This window comes from Lagenorhynchus albirostris, chromosome 18, assembly GCF_949774975.1.
Source record: "Lagenorhynchus albirostris chromosome 18, mLagAlb1.1, whole genome shotgun sequence".
In the NCBI taxonomy this organism is placed as follows: domain Eukaryota; kingdom Metazoa; phylum Chordata; class Mammalia; order Artiodactyla; family Delphinidae; genus Lagenorhynchus; species Lagenorhynchus albirostris.
In genome coordinates, this window is record NC_083112.1 from 24,861,135 (window position 1) to 24,877,171 (window position 16,037).

Below are 16,037 nucleotides of genomic sequence, written 5' to 3' on the forward strand. Positions count from 1 at the left end.
CCCCGTCCTCCACAGAAGGCAGGTGCAGGGTTGGGGGGGTGGTCACTGGCCTCTACAGGCGAAGCCCACTTTATGGGAGACCTTGCATCTGGACCCTCCGGCTCCACTGAAGCCACCTGGACGTTAGCATAGAGGCCAGCACATCAAATCTTCCTCAGCACACGGATTTTATGGGAGCACCATCATTTATAAGTCCTCCAGCTGCCCCAACTTGCCCTGGATTTTGAGTACACCTGGTATTTCCCCTAATTGAAGGAAAGAACCCGTGGCACCTAAGAAAGGAGGAGAATGGAGATAGAAGAGAAACCCAACTTTCATTAAAACTGCAACCCTCAAATTAAAATTTCCCACCAATCATATGCCAGTGTTTCCCTTTAGAGCCCCGAATGAACTGCAAAGTAACACTTCCTCTCGTTTACCATCCTAGTGCCTAGTGCAATGCGGCAGCGCCCAGGGTCCATGTTAGAAGTCAAGCGGCGTGTTATTTCCACTTGAATACTAACTGGATGGACATATATTGAAAGAAATCAAGAGAAAAAAAAAAAGGAAAGCTTACAAAAGACAGACTTCCAGTTCAAACTTTATTTGCATACAAAAATATATTATAATGGGAAAAGCATAGTACTGTCTCCAACTATATATAATTAATTACAAATATTTTCATAAAAGCACTTTAAATTACAGAAAAGCTATGTTTTAAGAGGAAATACAACATTAGCATGAGTCATCTGTTCTAATACGCTGCAAGCGGGTAAACAAAGTCAATTTCTAACTTGCCCAGAGATGAGCCCAAAGGCATTTTTAGGACAAGAATGAGAATGGCCTGGTGGTAGATGAGCAGCATCTCTGGCCCCTCCAGCAGCAAATTCTGTAGCTGATTTTATCAGGTCCTCAGAGCTCTCTGAAGCTTCTCCCTTACGATGAAAGGACCCAGAGCTTCTTGCTTCACATACCTGTCAACAGGAGACAGAGAAGGTGATCCACTCACAAAAGCCAACAATTCCTATGCTTAGCCAGAGCACACCTCTCAGACAGGCATCAAAGCACCAAACTTAATGGCAGGCTTCCCACATAGTATATGTCTGATTAACTGGTATGACTGGTAGCCTGCTGCAATTTCCATGAAGTCCACAGGCAGGTCACATGGGTCTAATATAAACTGTGCTGCAATTACAATCATCTCTGTCAAAACAGTCTTCTGATGGAGGATGGTACAGCACATAAGAAAACGGGCAACAAAATCTTCCAGTAAACAGAAACGGCACAAGAACTTTCCACCTAATACTTAGGTCTGTCTGAAACCATGTTTAAGAACAGAGTTCTTTTTAAATAACCGGCTTTGGATCTATTTTTTCAGATTCTACCCAGCTATTTAGCAGAGTATAGCATAAAATATTTCTTAAGGAAAATCAACTCTTTCATTGTAAAATGAAAGGGGCTAGGATGCAATTCTCCAGGCCTGTTCTGTGACCGAACAAGGCCCCCCAAGGGTAGAGTTGCTGAAACTGTCATCCGGGAAACTCTAGCTGATCCTTCCGGCTCTTGCAGTCCTGTTCTTTGGAAATAGACTGGGTGGACTGATTCTCAGGGTCCCTTCTTCTAGGCGCCCCCATAGCAGTTATGATCCAACATCCTCAGGTCTCAAAATTTTTGGTCACGGAAAATGGGGTGCCGTTAGTGTAACTGCCAGTGGGAAACAAGGTACTGCGTACTTAATCCAGGTCTTTTAGTAACTGGCGTAGGTCTTTGGTTACAGGATCGCCCCAAGCCAATTCTCTCTTTGGGGACCCAACCCTCTAGAAGTCAGACCTCACCAGACCCCTGACCTAACTTGTGAAAGTTTCTCTAGCCCCTGAGATGGAACCCCCTGGCTTGTCAGTATAATGCTTGACGGTCAATAGGCTGATTCTTTTTTCTGAAAAGCCTGGCAGGCCACCATGCTCGTAAGGCTCCGATCTTGCTCTAACTACTACTTTACTCTCCATTTCTCAGACAAAATGCCATTGTTCGCTGGTGGTCAGTTCTCACTGTTTGGAAAGGCACACGGTCTACTTCAATGTAAGCTTATCCTCAGAATTTCTTTCTGAACCACTAGGGTCCTGTTTCTGAGCCTAACGAAGCCTTATGATGTAACTTCCTGCCCCAGGCAAGCTGGTAAACATTACAGCACTTTATCAGAGGTGCTGGTTGGGTTTTCTGTTTGATTTTTTTTTTTTTTTTTTTTACTACCAGGCATGTACTCACTTGCTAAGGTTCTGTCGAGATCAGCAATAAAGTCTTCTAGCTCTTTCGTGTCTCCTAGTTTGGCTGAAAAACAAGAGTTGGGGCTCAGTTTCCATATCCAAGACAGCTGATGACTCCGACTTTTCCAGAATTATGCGACCCCATCTCTTTGTCTTCAGAGACTTTATTAAAGAGTGTCCTGTACCAACCCTAAGTGGCTGCTTCAGTGTTTACTTATAGTCAACTCGGAAACTTATTCTGAAGATTAGCCTAAATGTTTCTTTCTGGTTTTTGTAGTTCATCACCCACCCCCATACCCCACCCCTATCCCAGCAACCTGGAAGAAGTATCTCCCTTCACTACCTTAAAAGTTGGGAGATGCGGGGAGACAGGTACAGGGAAGGAAGATTAAAAGTTTGAACTTTTTGATTGTGTAGGATTTGAGTTAGTCAAAATATTCGGGGAGCACGGCACTATGTGGAATGGACACCCAGATTTCCTAATTCCTGCTAAACTTCTCCCCTGACGCAATTTTGTTCATGCTATCACTCCAGGGCAATGCTTCAGCCCTCATGGTACCTCCAGGATGGAATGAACTAAGCACTACAGTTCCGTGTCAAAATGGTACAGAGAAGGCGACAGGAAGCTCCTGGGTCTAGACAGCCTCATCCCATCCAGGTGCTAGCACAGAGTAACAAGTCCTCATTATGATTTTGTTCCCTCTATATCCTGAGACATGTACTTCTTTCTGTGTATCTTACTTTTTTCTCTAGAGTTCATCATTCATGCCCTCTCTGAATGCACTACTGGATATTTTTATTAATTAGCCCCCGCTGGCCACAAATAGCTCATTGTTCTTAGCTCTTAAAGTCAATTTGCCACTAGGGCTTTCTTCTCCTCTTTAATTTCTACCTCTTGAGGATCAGGTAACAAATCAGGGCACATTTTAAGCCACTTTCTAGACTGTTCTGTCTCTCTCAATTCAATAGATCCATTACAGATGAAGGGCTGGACAACGGCAGAGTCCCCTGTGGTTGCTAACATTGTTATGTTGAGAAGAGAATTTTAAAATGTCCTTTTGAAAAAGGGGGAAATTCTGCCTTCATGCCAGAGGGAGAAAATGATGGAATCTTCATATTTCTTTTTAACTATGTTCCACTTTTATTGCATTCTGCAACTATTTTCAGCAAGTATAATGTTTCTTAAGGGAAAAAAACTGCTTTTGTTTTCAAAAGGGCAGTTGCCCAATATAAAAGAACATTCAGCTCTCTGGCTGGAGACACTTTACTAGTTCCAAAATATAAGAAACTGCTCATGCGTCTTTAAAAACCTTCTCGGCCTATTAATATCAGAGTAGAGGCAGGATGGAGCTGCCATTCTGAATTATGTTAGATCATTACTTGTTTCTTAATGATGACCCCATTTAATTGCTAAATTGGTCATCTGAAAGCATTAGTTAAAGAGTTAATGCAAGAAAAAGAACCCAACTTTCTGCAAAGCCTAACTGCTGAGTTTCACATTCTAGAACCGGGCACTGTCATTTGACACTGTCTTGATCACCACAAGACAGAAAGCAAAGTCTAGAGTCTAAACGTCTTTTCTCCCTGTGAATTTGGTTTCCTGCCCCCCAGTTATCTGATTTCACTTTCACGCTGATCAAAATCCTGAGAAATAACAAAATCCATTCCATGCTGTACTATACTAAGATACTGGTCTTCTCTATTTGTTTTGCACATTTGGGAAAGATCGGTTAGGGGGAAGGGGGAAGAAAGAAGAGGCTGAGAAGCAGGAGGAGGGAGGAAGGAAGCAAAAACACTCACAATCCAACTAATGAACTTACCTTTCCGAGGAGGGACAGCGGGAGAGAGCAGAGCTGGAGTGCTGTCTGTTGGAGAATTCAGTTTTTCATCACTGAAGCTGAAGCTGTTCCTATAAAGTGAATCTGCACCTTTCAGGAAAGAGAACGTAACTCATTAGAAACGATTTTCAGTCTTATGGTCTATTGCCAACCAACAGTTTATCTCCCAAAGGAGCAAAGTTATAAAGAAAATAGGCTGGTTTCCAGATTTTATATTTATGCCCCCAAATGAGTTGAGGCAGCAGAGTGTGCCTGTATCTGTGTGTATGTGTCTTCAATCAGGCACACCAAAGGCCCTTGCTTCCCTAAAAAAAAGAAGCGGGTGACAGGATCATCATGACCAAACCAGCCTCCTTTGTGACAAACCGGAGCCCACTGCCCAGTGGGTGTCTAACTGACAGCTAAGCCAATGCTTGGCCGATGAGGGTGAGGGGCTTCCCTTGGGATTTGAGACATAAGGAACCATCTTTCCTGAAAAATGTCCCTTCTGCCCTCTGAACCCCCTAAAATACAAAGACAAGGTTGGATCCCATGACTTGATAATCCTCCCTGCCTGCTCATGAGAGAGTCTTTGTCATGGTTTTCCTGAGCTCCTACATTCTGGGGATAAGCTAGAGGGTCAAAGATAAAGATTTCTTCTCCCACAGGTTGTCTATTACAGTTTGGGTGATTTGCTGCCTCCGTTGTCATACCCTCAAAGACCAGAGCAAGAGCAAGGCAAGGTCCCAGAAGCAGGGCTGAGCTGAGTCAAGGAAACCAGCCCAGCTACTAAGTATTCAGATGCCCTTGAGCAAGATAATGTCTCTGGGCCTCAGTTTACCCATCCATAAAATGGGAAGCTGGACTAAATAATCCTTAAAGTCCCTTCCAGCTCTGAAGTTCTGAGATTCTACTTCTCTAAGTTCTGCCAAGGGGGAGGAAACCAACCCACGGCCAGCCAGCCGTGTAGCTGTGACGCAGAAAGGAACTGCTGGCTGAGCTGCACTAACTCAAAGGCTCAAAGGAAGACCCAGCGGCGGAAGCAGGATGTGGCCTCTGAGGTCACAAAGGAACAGCCTTCCCAGTTAAAACAAAACACAAAGCTAGGCACGGCTGTAGCAGAGATGAGTTCTGGGAAGGCTGTTCGGGTGAGAGAGGGTGGCTGAACCATGAGGACCTGGTCAGGCTCCCTGTCCTCCTTGGGATTCGCTCAGTTTCATCCAATCACCTCCAGCTCAGGAAGATGCAAAACCACCTTTCTTTGGTCCCCTTAACTCAAAATGAACAGGACTAAGTTACAAAAGACATGCCCAGGGCTTCCCTGGTGGCGCAGTGGTTGAGAGTCCGCCTGCCAATGCAGGGGACACGGGTTCGTGCCCCGGTCCGGGAGGATCCCACATGCCGCGGAGCGGCTGGGCCCATGAGCCATGGCCGCTGAGCCTGCGCGTCCGGAGCCTGTGCTCCGCAACGGGAGAAGCCGCAACAGTGAGAGGCCCGCATACCGCAAAAAAAAAAAAAGACATGCCCAGAATAAAAAAGGGTTTTCAGAAGCAGAGGTTTCTGGTCCTAGGAGAATTCCTCTTCATCCCTAAAGACTGCTCCAAGTTCCTGGAGCAGTTCCTGAGGCCTCCTTCCTGGTCCTCCCACCCTCCCCTGACCAGGTGGCCCCGGAGCCATCTTGTCTTCCTGGCCGACACACCCATCGCATTCAGTTTTCCAAACATGCCCAGCCCTCACAGTCGATTCTTCCTTCTTAGGTCCAGGCCGGGTCACCTAAAAGGACAACAACCCTTTTTCAAGGCTTTGATGATGAACACCTACTGAGATCTGAAACACCAAACCTTACCCTTACATTTCCCCAGAAATTACTTCCCAGAATAGTGGTCCTTTGAGAAGAACTGTGTGATCACGAACTCTAAGAAACACCAAGCACCCCTGGAGAGTCCTCTGATGTAACCCCACTTTAATGTGCCGGAGGCATCTTGTGATAAAGAAACAGACTCAGGGACTTCCCTGGCGGTCCAGTGGTTAAGAATCCGCCTTCCAATGCAGGGGACGCAGGTTCGATCCCTGGTCGGGGAACTAAGATCCCACATGCTATGGGACAACTAAACCTGTGCGCTCTAGAGCCCGCGAGCCACAATGAAGAGACCAGGCGCCGCAACAAAAGATCCAGCATGCCGCAACTAAGACCCAACTCAGCCAAACAAATGAATAAATAAATATTAAAAAAAAAAAAGAAAAGAAAAGAAACCAGCTCAGCCCTATTTCCCCTGGTTTACTTGCCCTTGGGACACTTTTTCGGTGGCACCTTTATTAATATTTCTCAAGACGCTTGTACTCAGTGGAAATGAACGTGGGAAGCCCTTCTGCTCGCTTGTCAGCTGGGCCGCCCTCTGCAGTCTGGATTTTCTCAAGGGGAGGCCTTTTCCCTATGCACAGGAAAGTGGTCACGCCCATCGCAGACCTACCGCGTCTCGTTACTGCTTGTCGCCACGTCAGAGTCAGGAGAATCGCCCCCAAATAGAACCCGAGAGACTTGCGGGGAAAAGATGAGGTAAGACTGAGGGGGCAGGAAAACCACAGAGGGCCCTGGGGAAGCAGGCCTCGTGCCCGGACTCGAGAGCCAGGAGAAAGGAGTATGAGGCCTCTGGAACGTCATCCTTGGCTCCAAAGGACACCTGAGAGCATCACCCCCAACCCTGGCCCAGAGTGCTGAAGCCAGGACTCGCTGGCAGCACCCCTGGTCTCAGTCTCACCACCACACCCTGCACCGCAGGCCCTTCTCCTGACTTGGGACTTCACCTCTGTTCTGCCCCGACTCTCCATCAATTTTACGTCCATGTATACTCATCCCTTGGGAGGGGGCAAACACCCACCCACACACACACACACACACACACACACACACAATCTCACGCACCAGCTCACTGCTACACCTTGACGCCTCTCTATTTCCGTGAGCTCCAGTGCGCAGTCTGGGCCCAACCTGACTCCAGGCTCCAGAGTGTTCAACCATCAAAAGAAAATGAACCCCCAGCACCCCTGAGCCAAACTTCCCCACAGTTGAGTTCCACCCTGTGTTCATAACTGCTCTACACGTCATTCCCAAAAACAACGACCAGGACAACCGCAGGAGCTCCAGAAGCTGCCACCCTAGAGATGGGTGGCACCGAGGCCGTGTGAAAGCTGTGTGACCCTGTGCAAGTCACTTCATCTCTCAGCCTTAGTTTCTTCTCTTGCGAAAGGGGAATCAGTAAGCCAGGCGCTCCATGTGATACCTATGGTTTTCATTGCTTTTATTCTGTTTTCCCAACAAAATGGAGGAGGACACACTCAGGAGAAGAAAGGTCACCACAGAGAGTAAGAAGACTCAAGATTCTGGGGCCAGGCTTCTTCCACTTCTTCCGATAAATTCCTAAGAGAAAATTTATCTTCAGAGGTGTCCTAGAACAAACCTTCCAAGAACAAACCCACAGACACGGAAGTACCCCAAGCTCTAGACCTCTCTTTACCCTTTATCCAATAAAATTTCAGTCCACGGACTTACAGTGAACAAGATTTCATGCTAGGTGTATATTAAAAGGGAAGCAAAGCCTGACTTCCTGTTCTTTTCATTCCCCTAGAACTCTATTTCTTGAGTTCTAGAAATAACAGCTCATTAGTCTGATAAAGGACAGGAATGTGTCACAGGCTGATAGCATACTAATGTATTGCTGCCCCACCCAATATTAGGTGCTGCCATTAACAGGGGTTCAAGGGACACATAACACTGATGATTTGGGGAACCACGGCAGGTGGCAAGACCAGATATTTTAGGGCCTTACAACATCTACTGCTATCAGCTCTAAAGCCCCATCAGAAATGTCCTCGGCCAGTCAAGTTGGTGCGCTGAAGCCAGGAACCGCGAATTCAGGGACCAAGTTTTCTAAGACATCATCAAAAGCAATGTGAACATATTAAATATGCAAACATCTAACTGCAGGAGCGCCAGCAGAGCTTGGGAAACTCAGCTACAAAAACAGAGGCTTGTTTAAAAGGTAGACGTGCTTTTTTCGTTTGGGGGTGGAGAGAAAGGTAATTTGGGGTTGGCACCAGCGTGTGCTACTCCAGAGGAAAGGGAAACCACAGACAGTAACCCTGGCCCAGAGCTCCTGTAAATATAGAACAATCCCACACATTTCAGGCAAACAAACCACAGTAATTAACTGAGAAAAAGAAAGCCTTGGACCTGTTTCCCTTTTGCCACAGGGAATGGTATGCGGGTGTTGGGGGAGGTGGGTTGAATCTCCCCCTCAAAATCTAAATTCCAACAGCCTCCCTGAAAGTGGGATGAAATAAGAAAACGTTTCTCAGTTTCAGCACTATCGCCCCCGCTTCCCTTCTGAGACTGCTCAGTCCCTCTAGATACCCCTCCAGGTGTCAGCCAGTGACACCTGTCACCTGCCTGGAATTCCTAACACACACGGGGACACCCTGAGGGCTCCTAACTCCTCAGTCTCTCCCGCCTTGAACAAGTTCAAGTTCTGGTCTCAGTGGCTCTTAGGCCAGATCAGCCAATAGGCTACCTGTCATGCATGCCCCCCGCCAGGGGCCATACAGTCCCCTCTCCCAGGGCCAAGCTAGAATAGTCGAGGCAAAGAAATACAGACATTCTAGGTCCTGCACATGCTAAAGAAGCCAGTTCCTCCTTCCCTACAATGGCCCTGCAAAATCATAATAGCCCCAGCATACGGAGTAGACTTCAGACATTTTCTGTTAAGTAGCAAAACACTTCGCCGCTCAAAGGAAAAAGGAAACTCCAATCCGTCAAAGATAGAAGTTTGCATCACCTTTTAAAGTTCCAGTTAATATTAGAAACTTCTTATAAAATCAATCGGTGGAATCATAAATTAACACATTGGTTAAAATTTAGTATCTGATGAGTTAAAATGTCATTAAACACATTTCAGAAGTCATGCTGTGCGCTTACGGTTTTGAAAATACTGAAAAAACAACAGATTTTTCAAAATACGTTCAAACCAAAGATGTGCACAATGCCTGAAGCACGTCTGAGTATCGCGTTTGAACCTCGCTGCCGTCCTAACTGTGCAGCCCTTTTACGCCAAAGTTGAAACTGCTCTCATGAAAGTGCCTGGTGTTACCTGTTGGAACCGAGATCTAGAAGAAAGAAACAAAAGGAACTATTTTCATCAACCCCCATTTGAATGCCACCCCTAATGTGAAGTTGTCTTGCCACTGTTATTTTGGTCCTCTTCACGTCTTAGAAGGATTCCCAGTACGTGGAAACAGGAAAGAGTATTTCCTTATTAAATATCCGTTCTTCTCTCCTATCTAAGTAACTTGCTTCTCTGGGTGAAAGAAGGAATGTCTACTTTTTCTCCTTTGGATGCAAGCAAGCGAAATATTTTTTAATTGAAGTGTAGTTGATTTACAATATTGTATTAGTTTCAGGTATACAGCAAAGTGATTCATATATATATATATACACATACATACATATATTCTTTTTTTATTCTTTTCCATTATAGATTATTACAAGATACTGAATATAGCTCCCTGTGTTATATAATAACTCCTTGTTGTTTATCTATTTTATATATAGTAGTATGTATCTGTTAATCCCATACTCCTAATTTATCCCTCTCCCCACCTCCCCTTTGGTAAGCATAAGTTTGTTTTCTATGTCTGTGAGTCTGTTTCTGTTTTGTAAATAAGTTCGTTTGTACTACTTTTTAGATTCCACATATAAGTGATATCATATAATATTTGTCTTTCTCATCTTTTTTTGTTTTGTTTTGAGAGAAAAGGAAGAGTTCTTCAAAAACCAGGAATGCAGTAGGTACATCTTCAGAGTGATGGAGCTGTAAAAGGTAGAGTGAAAACCAAGGTCCCAAGGGTTTAGAGCTTCATACATAACATTTTCACACAAGACGCTGGCTCAAATGTCTCTGACCTATGTGACATAGCGTGACATGTGCATTTTATTATTTTCTTAAAAGCATCAAACAGAACAAATATTTTCTTCCTCATCATGAGCTTATGGATGTTTCTAACATCATCATTAAATAGCATCCTTTCCATTTCACAGCTAGAGAAAATGAGGCCCACTCCTCATGCAGGGCCCTAACAGAGCTCAGCCTGGGCTCCACAGACCCGGCCAGGTGACCACTGCCTTGAAGAGACACCTTCAAACACAACCACCATTGATAAGCAGGCACATGATCCCTGTCCAGTGAGACATCAAGTCTATCCCGGAGGACCTGGTTCACATACCAGCCAACCATCCATGGTGACAGAGCAAGGCCTTAGAGAGAGAGACAGCCCAACTTGTTCCACTATTTTATCAGAAAAAAGGAGACAACAGTGCCTACGTTCCAGGACTATAGCAGAGATCATATGAGATAACACATTTAAAGCAAAGCAAAGAGATCATTAATGGTTAGAGGTAATAAACAATAATAGTAATCATAGAAAGAGCCTGGCAAAAGAGAGCTGCTCTTCCACGCACCACAACTACTGAAACCCACGCGCTGTAGGGCCCACGTGCCGCAACTACTAAGCCTGTGCGCCTAGAGCTCGCGCTACGCAATAAGAGAAGCCACCGCAATGAGAAGCCCACGCACCGCAAGGAAGAGTAGACCCCGCTCGCCGCAACTAGAGAAAGCCTGCGTGCAGCGACGAAGACCCAATGCAGCCAAAAAATAAATTTAAAAAAACAAGAGAGAGAGCTGCTCTTATTATGATCATCCTGGTGTGTCTCCCCTTTGGTGGGCTAAATTTCAGTAGGATCCACGTCTCTCAAATATTCTCTTCCACAGAAAAGCATTAAACAGACAAATGAGTATAACAAATGTCTGTGATCCATTCTTAGCGGCAATTAAGACACATATTATGCGTCCTTAAGAAATCACTATTTAGATACACACTGCTTCTGCCAGGACTATTTCTAACCTGCCTCGTGGAGGCCAAACTACACATTTATAGAAAAGACTAATGTCATCTGAGCCTTCTTTACACCCTCCCATTTACCTCTCTAACCACCAGACTAAGGGTTAGTTTAACAGTTAACAACAAAAGCAGAAAACAAAGTACACACACATACCCTAAGAAAAACTACAGACTATTCCAAATATCTCCCCCCAAACTGTTAAGAATGTGTTTCGAGTGCCTTTTCTTTGAGGCCTCTGAAAACAGATCCCAGATCTGAAACCCTACCCAGGGGGAGTTGCAATCACCCATGAATGGGTGAGCTCAGACCATATTCTAGCCAAATGCAGCTGTGGTTTAGAAAGGAGCTGTTCTTTGCAAGACAGCGGCACCGGACAGACTGTGCTAGCTTTCCTTCCCACGGGGGAGAGAATTTGCACTTGATGAATAACTTGCTCCATGCCCCAGTAGAAGGAGACATATTTAAGTTTGGCTACAGACATGGAGACAAATTTCAAAATTTTTTAGACTTCTCTTTGAAATTGAAAATAAGCGGTCTGGTCATTAGCAACAAAGTCCAAACATACTGAATGGAAAATTAACAGCATACGATTCCTTTCACCTCAAAAGCTGCAATTATTTCTAACGCTTGGGCAGGGCTGCCAAGAAAAGTCAAGCTGGAACTCAAGTTTCTGACTCAAAGCCTGAACTGGGTGGCGAGTGTCCTTTATTCCTTTTCAGAAGGACAGCTCATGTGTAAGCCTAGGACTGTATCTTTGCCCTGTAACAAGGGGGAGCTTCGGATTTCAAAAGAAGGGAATCACAAGGAAAGGTCATTGTTTTTATTTCCAGAGTCAAGGACAACAAAGGGAGTGACATTCACGCTTGTATCCCATCTAGGGAATGAAGCCTTAAGAATTACCCAGAAATGTTTAAAATTCACTTTGAAAAATAGGAAGTAATCCAGGCTGGGTAAAACACCAGTCACATAATACTGAAAAGTCACCCGATTTGCCATTTGATGCCTGAAAAGGTATCCAAAATCCTATCGGGACATTCGAGTTCCTGGAAAAAATGGTCTCTCTTTGTAACAAGGTTGTTTAGGACAGAGAGACGCGGGGGGTAGTCGTCACTATGAGCAAAGTCACCAGAAAGCAGCTCTGGGCCCATCTGCTCTCTGCCCACCCCCAACTGGGTGGGGAGTCAGAGCCAGCCGTCCACGTGATGGACCTGCTTGAAGGATGAGGGACACTTTCTAAATACTTGAACTCAGCAGTGCCAGGGATTCTTTCAAAACTTCGGGCAGTGTAGCAACAAGTCTGGGAGCTCAGGGCCAGAAGAAAGTGCAAGTGTTTCAAAAATCTAAGAACGGGAGCTTATGAAATCTTTCCTGGTTTCACAAATATGTCCATATTGTGCCCTCCCATGCGCCCCGACCCCATGCCTGTAGCACTTGCTCCACAGCCTCTGAAGATACGGCTGAGAGGGGAAAGAAGGGGAAAGGAGAGGAGGTCGGGGAGCCGCGGGAAGGCCTGGCTGGGGTCCCAGGAGTCCTACCGCTTCGACCCTCCTGCGTCCTGACACCTGCCGGAGGCAGGTAGACCAGCCTGCCCTCCAAGAGCCTTCCCGAGACCATCCTCAGAGGTCTTGCCCCCGCCGGGCCTGCAGCCCCGGAGACGCCTAGAGTCCTAGAGACCGCGCTGAGCTTTGGGGCTATAACCCCGCCCGGCCCCGATAAGCAAGCTGAGCCCCGAGCCCAGAGCGCTCCTCCGCGGGCCGGGTACGGGGAGTCCCCAGGGCTCCGGCACCTTCCCCGGCGGGGCCACACTTACTCTCCGAGTCGCTGAAGCCGCTGCTGTCGCTGACGCTGGCGCTGCTCCGCCGCTTCATGCGCTCCAGGTGCTCTTCGTAGTGGAAGTGGCGCTCGTGGAAGGGCGACGCGAAGTCGGCCAGCACCGCATCAAACTCGCACAGCGCGTCGCTCAGGTCCCCCGCGTCGGCCGAGTCCAAGGCCGGGGCTGGGGAGGGACGGCGGGCTCAGGTGAGGGTGGGGTGGGGCGGCCGTCCCACCCCGGGCCCGGCAGGGGCCGCACGGTTCCCAAGGATCGCTAACTAACGCTGACCGCGCGCTGGCCCGGGGACAGCCCGGCTGTCGCTGCCCGTTGCTCGCTGTTATCTTTTAATACTCACCACCACCCCCTGAAGTGCGCCTTGGTGTCGCGCCCGTTTTCGAGATAAAGTGAGCGAGCCTCGACCCGGGGAAGTTGCAGGCCAAAGGTCACGCATCTAAGTGACACAGCCGAACTCTTTCCCACGCGCTGTCGGGGACTCTTCCCCGCGTTCGCTCCCCGGGGGCGCGTGTGAACCGGGTGGCGGTGGGAGGACTGAGTCAGGATGCGCCCGTGACGTGTCGGGCTCGGACCCCCAGCCCCGCGTGGGGAGGAGGCTGAACTCGCCCCGGGGCAGAGTCCCGACGGTGAGGCTGGGGGAGGGATGAAACGAGACGACGCGGGATTCCGCTTCTTTCGCGCAAGGCCCCGGCTTTAAGGAGACCCCCACTCACTTGCGGCCGCGGCGGCCGCGGGGCTGCCCTGCACGGCTGGCGGCTTCATGGGCGGGCTAGGCCCGGCGCGCGTCGGGGGGTCCTGCGAGGTCTGGGCGCGGGATCGTGCAGGCGCTCCCGCTGAGGCCGTCCGTCCCCTCTCCTCGTCCCGCTCTGCCTGTCCCCTAGTCCGGCTGCGCTCCCGCCGCGCAGCTGCCTGCGCCGTCCGCCCGCCAGATCTTTCCCGGGCCGCAGCCACCAGCAGTCCCAAGGTCTTATAGCCGCGGGCGGGGGCGGGCCGGGGCGGGGCCACGGGAGCCTGGCCGCCGGGTCTGTCCCTGTCGCCGCGCCAGAGACGCCCCTGTCCCCCAGGCACCGCCCTCGCCACGCGCCCGCTGGGGAACCGCAGTGACGCGGAGTCGCCGGAGCCCAGGTTACAGCCCCAAATATTTACCCGCCGCCTTCCCCGCGCGCCCTGACAACGCGCCCCACGAAAGTAGCTTTGGCGACACCAAGGCCCCAAAGGGTTTAGGGCTGGTGTTCGGCTGATTCCCGCCCTGTGCCCTGAAGCTCCACGAGCCTCAGTTTCCTCATCTGTGAAATGGAAATGCTGAGTCTCCTGGGTTTGTTGCGAAGAATAAAGTAGGCGAAAGCCGTGCAAGACCCAGACCCATATGGGAGCCGCAGAGGGAGTCTCCCGCGCGTCTCCTCCCCATTGCCCCCAAGGGACTTGAGGGTTGCGGGCGGACAGAGTAGAGAGGGTAGGGGGCCAGAGGGACAAGTCGGTGGAGTCCAGGAGTTGACGAACCTTCATTGTTCCCATCCCCGAGCCCCAGAGCCTGACTACGGTCCTGGGTGTTCACTGCAGCCCCGACTTTGTTCAGGAGAAGTTTAAGAGAACAAATTACTGCGTAGAGGGAGAGCCGCCTGGCAGGGGACGAGTCCTGACCGTGAAAGCCCTGCACGTTGCGCTGCCCGATGCGGTAGCCACTTGCCACGGGTGGCTTCTTAAATGCAAAGCAACTAAAAGTCCCTCAGTTGCACTAGACACATATCGAGTGCTCAACAACCATCCTCGCTCAGAGTGCTATTGGACCGCGCTCCCAGTGTCTCTGACCCACAAACCGGTCTCAGAGGGAAAGGAGGCATCTTACTGCGGTTATCAAGGGCCTCCTAGGGCAGGTCTTGGCATTCACCGTTTCCAGGCCCACAGCAACCCTGAGAGGTAGAACTACTGCTTCTGTTCTACACAGGAGGAAACTGAGGCACAGAGAGGTTAGGTGATAAGCTAGTCACATAGTGATGGAAAGGCAGGTCTGACGGAAGCAACCTCAGTGCCCATCAACAGATGAATGGATAAAGAAGATGTGGCACATATACAATGGAATATGACTCAGCCATCAAAAGGAATGAAACTGAGTTATTTGTAGTGAGGTGGATGCACCTAGAGTCTGTCATACAGAGGGAAGTAAGTCAGAAAGAGAAAAACAAATACCATATGCGAACACACATATATGGAATCTAAAAATAAAATGGTTCTGATGAACCTAGGGGCAGGACAGGAATGAAGACGCAGACGTACAGAATGGACTTGAGGACACGGGGAGGGGGAAGGGTAAGCTGGGACGAAGTGAGAGAGTGGCATGGACATATATACACTACCAAATGTAAAAGAGATAGATAGTGGGAAGCAGCCGCATAGCACAGGGAGATCAGCTCAGTGCTTTGTGACCACCTAGAGGGGTGGGATAGGGAGGGTGGGAAGGAGATGCAGGAGGGAGGAGATATGGGGATGTATGTATATGTATAGCTGATTCACATTGTTATACGGCAGAAACTAACACAATACTGTAAAGCAATTATACTCTAATAAAAATGTTAAAAAAAAAAAAAGGCAAGTCTGTATGGTTTCAGAGCCATTTTGGGCTTCACCACATCCTCCCTTTCTCCACAGTGTAAGGTGGAGAACCGAGCAAGACAGGAGGAAGACGTTCCAAATAAGAGTGCAGATAACCCAGGTCCTTGAAGCAACAGTCAAGGCACGTGCATCTTTTTACTTCCTTTTCCCACCTCCCTTATTAAATTCTTTTTTCTCTCCTCGTGCTCTTTGACTTGCTGTGGTACCCACTGGGGATGCCCTGGGATAACGGAGCAGCAGCCGGTCTGGGAGCTGAGGCCAGGGGGCTACCTTCCAAATGAAGCTCTCCTTCTTTGGTCAGGCTGGGATGTAGGGTGGCGGACACCCCAGCCCAGATCTTGCATGATGGCTCAGGGGCCCTCTCAGCTAAAGAATCAGTTAAGCTGATCTTCAAAAGAGCCTACAGAACAGCCCCACTTTTTAACAGCCATGCCAATTTACTAAGAGAGTGACAGTGAAGATCACCTATTTCTACCAGGAGAAGTTGGTTGGTTGATGTCTTCTGCACCCCATTGTAAGGGAACTCCCTTGCCCAAGCGCTGGGGAGATGAATGGGCAGGGGCCTCAACTCAAAGTGTCACCACCTC

General features: G+C 48.5%; 1 protein-coding gene across 1 annotated transcript; it reads right to left on the reverse strand.

Annotated features, from left to right (window-relative positions):
• Positions 1-567: 567 nt before the first annotated feature.
• On the reverse strand, positions 568-13,791 carry RGCC (regulator of cell cycle). The gene is made up of 5 exons (XM_060129639.1): positions 13,554-13,791; positions 12,823-13,008; positions 4,064-4,171; positions 2,245-2,307; positions 568-953 (listed from the first exon to the last, which is right to left on the reverse strand). Exons 1-5 carry the CDS (start codon positions 13,600-13,602, stop codon positions 946-948), a joined length of 414 nt encoding a protein of 137 aa, XP_059985622.1. The 5' UTR covers positions 13,603-13,791; the 3' UTR covers positions 568-945.
• Between the last annotated feature and the right edge of the window lie 2,246 nt (positions 13,792-16,037).